Source organism: Ostrinia furnacalis, unplaced genomic scaffold (genome assembly GCF_004193835.3).
Source record: "Ostrinia furnacalis isolate ACB-3 unplaced genomic scaffold, ASM419383v2 OfSCF7613, whole genome shotgun sequence".
Classification (NCBI taxonomy): Eukaryota; Metazoa; Arthropoda; class Insecta; order Lepidoptera; family Crambidae; genus Ostrinia; species Ostrinia furnacalis.
The window spans coordinates 122,462-132,542 of NW_021137852.1; the positions used below are offsets into that span (position 1 = coordinate 122,462).

Here is a 10,081-nt window from a genome sequence, read left to right on the forward strand (position 1 = left end):
GCCTCCACCCGTAGTTACAAAGACTGAGCTTTAATTTATTGATACAATTTGTGTCTAATTAGAAGGAAAATTTTATGGGACTCGTACTTTTCTTGGTATTTCTTTGTACTTTAAGCATTAGAAGCATTGGAAGTTTCACAAGATATAAAAGTAGGTATAATGCTTCTAGATAAAATAATGCTCGTCATAGATTTCGATTCGATAAAGTCGCTTAGGTACATATTTTTTTGCCAACTGGGAACGTAAGTAGCTTACGCACGCAACTCCAAAATGAAAATTGTAACTACGTAGAGTGGTCTCAATCAAAATGTAATAACTCTCTCTAACAACCGCAACTGGATTTTATTCCTTGAGTCGCGTAATTATTTTGTCAAAGTTAAGTATTATTAATTCCACTAAAGATCCTGATTCCGAGCAGTTTACTGCAAGATTATCGAAAGACCATTTTGTTCTTAAGATACGGTCTCATAAAATGTTCCATGTCTATAATGTAGTACATCATAGTTCTAAGAGAGGCTGCTTTGGCGTGACAGGGCGGGACTGCTCACCTTCTTCCATGGGCAATGTAGTCTTAACGTCGAGAACTGTCATCTCTTCCGACCTGGAAGAAACATTTTCAGCTCAGAGCAACGAAAAATACGAGTTATTAGTAAAAAGCACTGTACTAGATGTTATGGACCTATAAAATCTAAGATTAATGATCAGAATTCGTGAAAGCTACAACAAATCTTCACTCGTGTACATTTCTACGCACAAAAATGCATTAAGCACAAGATAAAAATTAGAAGTAGAGCGTGCGTATGAAAATTTTCTAATGTTTTTGAAATTCTACTAAGATTGATTACGCACTGCAGCCGATTCGAATCACGAGAATTCAGCCCGAAGTAATTATTTTCCATGAAAGGTACAGATTAAGGCGGTTATCACACTGCGCCGCGCTCCGCCGCGGAGCGCGTGAATTTTATATAAAAAATCACGCGCGCGGACGCGTTGTCAGTGTGAATTGCCGCGTGTGTTTTCTATATAAACTAAGGTACTTGCATACAATGATTAAATCTGTTGCCCCGGATAACCGCCTATGTAGATGATAGATTTAGACATAAATAAAATGTATGGTTTTTTAGTCAAGTTTTTTACTCTACTAGACTGAAGCATGGATAAATTAGTAATTTTTTTGTTGTAAGAAGGTTATAAAAACTCGCGGATTTAAAAAAAATGCAAATAATTACAGCTATACTTCGGATCGACATTTCTCATCGAAGTGCAAAGTGCAAACTAAATACTACCGCAAACAAGTCAAGGTCATTTTTCCTTTCAAAGAAAAATAATGTAAAAGTAAAAAATAAACATGACATAATTTACAAGGTGCGTAAGTAATATTTCTCTTCCATTTCACATTACCACGGTGTTTGAATTCTACTCAGTATGTTAGTCACGTAACAACATGTCTACCTATGGGAACGTACGTACTGTTTGCTATAGAAATACGGATTTATTTCACGCCCTTCCTAAACAAGCAAGAATTCTGAAGCTATTTCCTGGTAAAAAACAAAAAGGTAGGGTAAATACACGGAAATTAAAGGACGTGACGACTTTTAATTGTAAACAAAACAGCGTCACAGTATTTTTATTTTAACTCAAAGCCTGATCAGCTTTGTAGGTGTACCGTATAATTTATCAAAGTCAAAGAACATAACTCTACATAATTAGAAGGCAAAAAGGTATTACTTGTTCGTACATATTGTGAGTCAGCTAATTGTAAGCAATCAACATTAACATTAAGATTTCAAACACAAGAGCTGTTGAGGAGATACCTAAACACCAAACGTAAACTACCGAAAACGCGAAGATTTCATACATTTTCTTATTTGTTAATTAAAAATAATGTTCTTTGACTCACTCAGATTTGACCAAAATTCTGTTAACAGGGATTTGAAATTGACCTGTCTAACAATTCGCCCTTAGATGTTAAAAAAAGTGATGGAACTCTGTCACTTACCTCGCGTCTTCACTCGAGTGGGCAGCGTTGTAGAACACACTCGGTAGCGGGGAATCATGCTGGCTGATGAGCGAGCTGCCAGCTCGAGGAGTATGCCGGCCATGACTGGCATACGGCGAGAACGGAACCATCGCTCGGAGGGTCGCCAGAACCAGCAGCATGCCACCTCAAGAACAAAACACAATCGTCATTATCAATAGCTTACGTCATCAGAACAAAAGCCTTGATGAAGGTTAATGATGACATTCATACAATAATTTCCATTGTAAAATTCAGTCGGTAATTGTAGGTACTTATTATCGTTGTTCCAAGTTTTGCATATCTGATTTATTGGTAAAATTGGAGATGTTACAAGTTAAGGACAATTCTTAAACTAATTACCCGACCGCGCCAGAAGGAGGGTTATTTAACACACTCATTACCTACTTTTCTATTTCAAAGAAAAACTCAAGGCGAGAAAAATGATTTTCTAAAAATCCCAAACCCATTATCAATATCAATCTACATACATACGCTGATAAACACAATACCCTCCTTTGCGCCGTGCAGTCGTGTTTAAAAAAAAACAAATGAATGATTTCGCATTTGAGATGCCACGCAGGAAAACGTGACGTAGCTACGCGCAACGAGCCGTAGCACTTTTGTGACTTTTACGTTAAAAGTTCAAAGGTTTTAATTTCATACAATGTTCAGACAATATTAGGTACGGAACGCAACGGTGTGTGTGCACACGTATTTACTAGTAGATTCATAAACATCTTCTCCAGAATGTCACCTGACCCAATGACAGGAATAAATTACTTACCAACCTGCAGCAGTAGCTCTACATCGATTCCAAGTAAGTTCACTAACATTGTCTCCAGAATGTCACCTCAGCCACGAATGCTTGTAATAGCAGTAATCAGAAGATAATAAAATACCTGCAGCAGTAGCCAGCAGAGTAAGGTAGCAGGTTCATAAGTACTCTATAGACTAGCAACAACTAAGAAGATAAACAAATACCTGCAGCAGTAGCCAGCAGAGTAAGGTGCGAGAACAGCAGCGCCGTGGCCACACACGCGTAGAACGGCGCTCGCGCTCGAGCACACGACCATCTCATGAAGTCCCAGCATCGCAACGATAGTGTGTACTCTCCTCTCTTGTCCAGCAGGTTCACAAGTACTCTATAGACTAGCAAAAACTAAGAAGATAAACAAATACCTGCAGCAGTAGCCAGCAGAGTAAGGTGAGAGAACAGCCTGCAGCGTCGTGGCCACACACGCGTAGAACGGCGCTCGCGCTCGAGCACATGACCATCTCATGAAGTCCCAGCATCGCAGCGATAGCGTGTACTCTCCTCTCTTGTCCAGCAGTTTCACAAGTACTTTATTATAGACTAGCAAAAACTAAGAAGATAAACAAATACCTGCAGCAGTGGCCAGCAGAGTAAGGTGTGAGAACAGCAGCGCCGTGGCTGCACACGCGTAAAACGGCGCTCGCGCACGAGCGCACGACCATCTCATAAAGTCCCAGCATCGCAGCGATAGTGTGTACTCTCCTCTTATGGCCAGCAGGTTCACAAGTACTCTATAGACTAGCAACAACTAAGAAGATAAACAAATACCTGCAGCAGTGGCCAGCAGAGTAAGGTGAGAGAACAGCAGCGCCGTGGCCACACACGCGTAGAACGGCGCTCGCGCTCGAGCACACGACCATCTCATGAAGTCCCAGCATCGCAGCGATAGCGTGTACTCTCCTCTTATGGCCAGCAGGTTCACAAGTACTCTATAGACTAGCAACAACTAAGAAGATAAAACAAATACCTGCAGCAGTGGCCAGCAGAGTAAGGTGAGAGAACAGCAGCGCCGTGGCCACACACGCGTAGAACGGCGCTCGCGCTCGAGCACACGACCATCTCATAAAGTCCCAGCATCGCAGCGATAGGGTATACTCTCCTCTTATGGCCAGCAGGTCCACAAGTACTCTATAGACAAGCAACAACTAAGAAGATAAAACAAATACCTGCAGCAGTAGCCAGCAGAGTAAGGTGAGAGAACAGCAGCGCCGTGGCCACACACGCGTAGAACGGCGCTCGCGCTCGAGCACACGACCATCTCATAAAGTCCCAGCATCGCAGCGATAGCGTGTACTCTCCTCTCCGGGCTAGCAGGTCCACAAACATCGCTACGGCCCACATCGTCTCCAGAATAAGGACCACGGCTGCACCCACGCTGTGTACAAGAATACTGTTTGGTACCAGATAGTACAGGACTAATAAGGCTGGCCGCAAGACCCCAGTATTTAAATAGTAAATAAGGCATTAAATAATATTGTGATATTGTGTATTGTTTTGTATATAATATAAATAATACAAATTAAGTTTTGGTGGGTTTGTCCAAAATATAAAAAACAACGTACTCACAGCAAGGCCGGCGCCACCTCGTATCCTAGCACAGCGAGCTCCGCGCCTGCGCCGCTCATCACTGAAAATAGGAAATACTACATTACCTAAACAAAACATATTATTAAAAAACTAAATTAAGAAATTAAAGTATAGATGACCCACGCTGAACTGTCCCGCCAAACTCAATGACAGGGGGGCGCTACCATCGTTCAACTATATGGTTTCCAACATGGCAAAAATCTGAAACAGCGATCCGGTATTGACGGTGGCGCCCCACTGTCAATGTCATCGACAGGACAGTCCAGTATTTTGGAACTATACATGGAAGCAATCCCGTCAATAATTATGATTATTCGCTGGGTGCGAAGTACTAGGTGGGGGGGACATAATCTATCGCAGCGCTCATGGTGGTCAAAAGTAGAAATAATGTTAGCTCTGTCATCAGATATGTATCTGTCAATGGCAAAGCGATTCTACATAATACATTTTAATATCATTAATTAATCGCATGAAAAGGGTCCTACTGGGAACTTAAATAAAAGAGTGGACTGTATTTCGATAGGGCTGTTTTAATAGCCGTTTACAATTTGGAAATAACTAAACTATACAACGTGGTAGTACAAAAATGAGTCACAGTAGTTGTTGTGCACAGATGTTTGCCTTATGATGAGAGCGTGAATTATTGAACTCTGCCCTTGTTTTGTTCTTAATTCTTCTACATCTCGGACTTGTCCAGCCAATACCAACAACTTTCCTTTAAATACGGTTTGTGGTTGGAATTTGATATTGTAACTCTCACAAACCCGGTCTTCAAAACGATACTCATTTCGATCTGAAAACGATATTTAATTTATTACTAGCGATACAGAAACATTTAAATATATTTACTGTTATATAATGAAACCGTTAAAGTAGCTTTTTCTTTTTGTTTTACTGTAAAACTACAACTATAAATGAAGTAAACAAACCCTGACACAATCAAAATTAAACACACTTTTTGGACTTACCTCATTTGATTTGAATGACCAAAATGATTTCAAAACCTTTTTTCCACCCAAATCGTGGTATCACAACAATTTATTAGTTGAAAATATTTGTTATTTTTTCATTTCGATATTTTTTCACAAATATACGACCTAAATGTCAATGTGACAGAGCCCACAAAGTTGTGGACGCTAGTTGGCGCTGTAATCGTGCACGGAGCCAATAGTACGAGTCAAAAAAGCGTTGCTAGCACAACCCGACCCGTCAACCTGAGGAGTGTAAGTAGGTAGGCCTAATCAGAATAAATGGCCTACTCCTCCAATCCTATGGTAAATTGGCGAGGAAAAATATTTATGTAGTTTGAAAAATAACATAAAATACGAGTACTTATTTCTCTAGAAGATTTTATAAAGTCCAGCAATTTTCAGCTGAATATAATTTTTAAAAAGTATTTGCTTGAAACGAACGAACGAACGATCCTAAATATTACGCAAAAATTAAAAGTGACTGCAAGAGTTACGTAAACTCCCAACCGAGACCTGAATTTTTCAAGTGACATTAGTTTATCGGTCAAAAGCTCCGGAAACTGCTCCGTGGGTCTAGACAAAATGACGTCATTAATCGCTTTGATTAGCGAATATTTCACCCTGATAGTTATGGCCCTCTAACCTCTTGACTCTAGATTCTAGATTATTTAACATTACCAAGTGCCTAACCGATAAATTTCGTGAACAAATTACATATCGTAGTACAAAGTAGGTATAACTTTGAGATCACGCAAGTAATTGAATAATTATTTTCAGCTGTAGCTCTATACTGCATCAGTCAAGTTCATTTCTAATGTTGTTATCCATTTCTATAGCACCTTTATTTAAATAAATAAACAACATAAGATTCAACAATCATTAAAGTCCCATGCTAGTAGAGCAATACTATCTATGGCTCTAGCACAGTTCTGTTAGCATTTTCTATAACTTTTATTACGCAACTTTATGTCGTTATACTTGTTTTAGACGCTTCGATCTTGTCAATAACACATGCTGTTCAACTTTAGAAAGTTTAGAAGAGTTAAAAACAAAAAAATAGGTATGATTTTTCTTTAAAAGCGTCGACAGCTGCACAAACGAGTCGTATTAATACACTTTACTGAATAAGAATAAATACACATTGCATTTCGTATGTATTTAGTATTATTATGCTAACTTTGTACAGTCGCTCGCTACAGTGCTTACTTTATGTGCCGTCCTCTTTAAAACATTAACCCCCTTACTAATAAAAAGTTACACAGTTGTTTTTTTTTTCTTCTTCTTTCTGGCTCTCGCGGATTGCGTTTAGCCACGACAGGGTTCTTGATCTTGAGTTTTGCGTTTGCGTATGTTTTGCGTTTGGTTTTGTACACAGTTGTTGAACACTGTTTTAAAATGACATTTCCATACTAAACGTCACTTTGAAACACTGTTCAACGAGCGTGTAGGTTTTATTAGTAAGAGGATTAGATATTGGTTGGCAAATAAATAACGCAGTCGAGAGTTTGCAAAACAATATAACTAAATAACTGTTACAACAACGCGTGATGATTGATCTCTAGCTCAAACTAGTTTAAATATTACGACAAAGTGGACTTTTTTTATTGATACACAAGCAATTGCGTATACCCTAGTGATGCTTTAATTATTAGTAGGTACTTATTAAGCAGGAAGGTATTGTGCACTCATTTAGTCCTTGATGCCTCATAAAAATGATTTATACTGATAGACTAGCTATTGACCTTCATAGATTGGATGTCTGCAACGCAATCTGTCAGACAATGTAGTTCTCTACAATATTTTCACTGAAGAATTCCATACAAGTAAATCATTGTTATCTCAGACAAAAATATCAAGTGACTTTTCAAGGTTGATAAATATTTGTCTTTTATGATAAAGATCTAGCTACGTTTTACAATTTTTCAAATTTAATTTGGCCGAACACACTGTAGAGCTGCAGCCAGAACAGAAGTTTTCTATGGTAATTTCTGAATGTATGGTGTTAGACAATCGTAACTTGCAATTTGTATAACGTAAATTATCCAAAGGTTTTAAAAAAAATGCCAAAACCTTGGATACCTATGTAGTAAGTACTTAGCGTTACAGCGTGTAACCGCGACTTCGCACAAATTACATTTAATTTAAGTAATAATTTGAAATGGAATTAGATGTAGGTATACCTACTTAGACAAACCAAGAGTACTATAGGTAGATAATGAAGGAATACTAACTACACAATGTAGGCGGCCCGATCCGAAGTAAGTAGAGGGTAGTAATGAAGCCTTTTAAGTAACGGAGCAGTGGTAGAGTTAATATAACGACTTTTAAAAGCCTAATTGCAAAACATAAATTATTTTATAGCCATAAAGTAATTGCTCTGGTTTTTCAAGGTAGGTATAGGAAGTAGGCTTCCTAAACAAAAAATACAGATAGGTAGGTACCGCGATTATACTTGATTGGGCCTAACTCCTTGGCTTACTCCTAGGTACCTACTTACAATAGTATTTCACATAATTATCATTAATTCACTTACAAAGAGCGTTTAAGTAATGTTATGTGTGTGTACGTTAGTTAAATAAAACTATGTAGAGTTTGTTAAAGAAAAGGTGATTCGTTTGACTTCCTCATGCCCTCACCGGTGTTTAATGGAAAACGCGCAATTTTCACTTTATACCTAGGTAACTTACCTACAGCTGTTATGAGTCCCCATAATCTAGCAAGTGGCTGCAGCCAGTCCCACAGAAATGATGCCACTGATTTTGGAGGATGCTCATAGGTCCTCCTCGTACGGCAATGAGGATTGATCGAGTCCCGATCCTGAAGGCTGGACGCGCACTCTGAATCGATACTCATTCCGAAGTCATTACCATACAAAAGATAAGCGTACTCAGGTGATCACTTAAATAACTGTTTATTTTTTACATGCTCATCTCAAGGCTTTCACAGTTCATTATTCCACACTAATCACCGGTCAAATTCCGCCATCGTTTTGGTTTGTCACGAAATCTTATGTTTACACAACGTATCATTGCATTTATAGTTGCACTGGCGATGTGCCCGGATACGAAAATATCACGCACCTTGAAAACCGTTCGTAACAAAAATTAGGAAATACAGAGATTTGTTTGTGTATTTATTTAGGTCTCGAGTTTATACACAGAACTGCAAATCCATGTTTGATAGTTGAGTGAGTGTTAGATGTTGGGAAAAAAGTTGTAAAAGTGGAAATGTTTTCCCCGCTTTTCTTCGCGTATCGCGCTTTGCATGTTGAGGGCGCGCGGGCGCTCTCGGCCGTGGACTAGAAATAACTGAGACACCGAAGAGACGAAGCCGACGTCGCATCCTCCAGATATGGAAACTGTACGGATGGTATATCAATCTAAAAACTGAGGCATCTTATTTAGTTGTAATAACTCCGATTTTGCAACGAAAATTTTCTGCCGTCTGTACAATAGTCCGTTTCTGTTTATTCATGCGTGCGTAAAGAACAAGCGCGTCTTTCCGCTCTTGAAGAGATTGCTTGCGAGCACACAATCTACGTATACCTATCTTGATTGAACCTACACTTAAAATAATAATTGAATTATTGATAATACTTTTACGGAATACTTATGCTATTACATATTTATTTCCGCCTGTATTTAGTACCTACTTATTTGCTATTGTTTTTTAAATTTCGAACGAAGTAAGTAGGTACGAGTAAGTACTCGTACCTACTTACTTCGTTTCAGTCAAATGACGTCCACAGCTGAACAAAGGCCCCCCCTGCAAGGATTTTAACAGTCTTACAGTCATTGTTATAAACAGAAATACTTAACATTAACTAATTTGGTACTTGTCCTTCCTTTGAGCTATTACGGATTACCTACTTACCTACGTAATTAATTAATTGGTAGGTACTAACTTACCCACTCGTTAGGTCTACATTAAGTTGGTATCTTCCAAAACATGTTATTTTAATAAACTAATGACACGCACCTAGGTGTCCATCAGCTTATGAGTTTAAGAGTTAATTATTATGGCTAATAAATTCTATTCTAGGCTATTTTACTTAATTTAAAGATGTAACGTAACTAGAAACAAAGTCATGTAAATAAATGAGACAAAAATAATTTTGTTTTCAGTTTACGATTATTTTGCAGAAAAATGCCTTTGAGAAAGTCATTGGCCGCCGCTGACCCATCTATAAATAACTAAATTATGTTTTACAACTTTTAAACGAAATTAGACGACATTTCTTATTACATCAACACACAATGTCACAGCCCACGCAAAAGGACAATTTATTCGCCGTCTGGGCACCAGAATGGACGACATAGTTTATATATAACATAATTGTATGATATTCAATAGAATATTTGATTTAATATTAATGTAACACTCATACTTACTTAAGTATTTATAAAAATAAATAATGTAGCTCTCCCATCAAACCTTTGCAATGCCTTAACTAGGTAACTAAGTAATAAGCACACATGTATTAGTGATAAGACCTCTAATGTACACTTAGTAGGCAAATAAACAATTTGAATTTGAATTTGAATACCTACTTGGGTACGTAAATCTTAGTCGCTGGACCAACGATGGTCGCGGGTAGCGTTATAGATGCGTGCAGCGCGGCAGCAAAGGACCAGTCTGGAAATTCTTGTAGGTGACCTTCAACCAGTAGGGTCCGTTATTTTTTTAAAT

General features: G+C 38.3%; 1 protein-coding gene across 3 annotated transcripts; it reads right to left on the minus strand.

Annotated features, from left to right (window-relative positions):
• Window positions 1-57: 57 nt before the first annotated feature.
• On the minus strand, window positions 58-8,689 carry LOC114365698 (uncharacterized). Of its 3 annotated transcripts, XR_003656973.1 has the most exons (6): window positions 8,080-8,683; window positions 4,401-4,461; window positions 4,001-4,209; window positions 2,000-2,165; window positions 1,471-1,538; window positions 58-601 (listed from the first exon to the last, which is right to left on the minus strand). XR_003656973.1 is itself a non-coding variant. In XM_028322330.1 (5 exons), exons 1-5 carry the CDS (start codon window positions 8,243-8,245, stop codon window positions 499-501), a joined length of 705 nt encoding a protein of 234 aa, XP_028178131.1. In that variant the 5' UTR covers window positions 8,246-8,689; the 3' UTR covers window positions 58-498. The 3 variants fall into 3 exon arrangements, 2 of the variants coding, with proteins under 2 accessions (XP_028178131.1, XP_028178133.1); XM_028322330.1 differs by lacking the exon at window positions 1,471-1,538 and having other exon boundaries at window positions 8,080-8,689; XM_028322332.1 differs by lacking the exon at window positions 1,471-1,538 and having other exon boundaries at window positions 4,401-4,477; window positions 8,080-8,127.
• Between the last annotated feature and the right edge of the window lie 1,392 nt (window positions 8,690-10,081).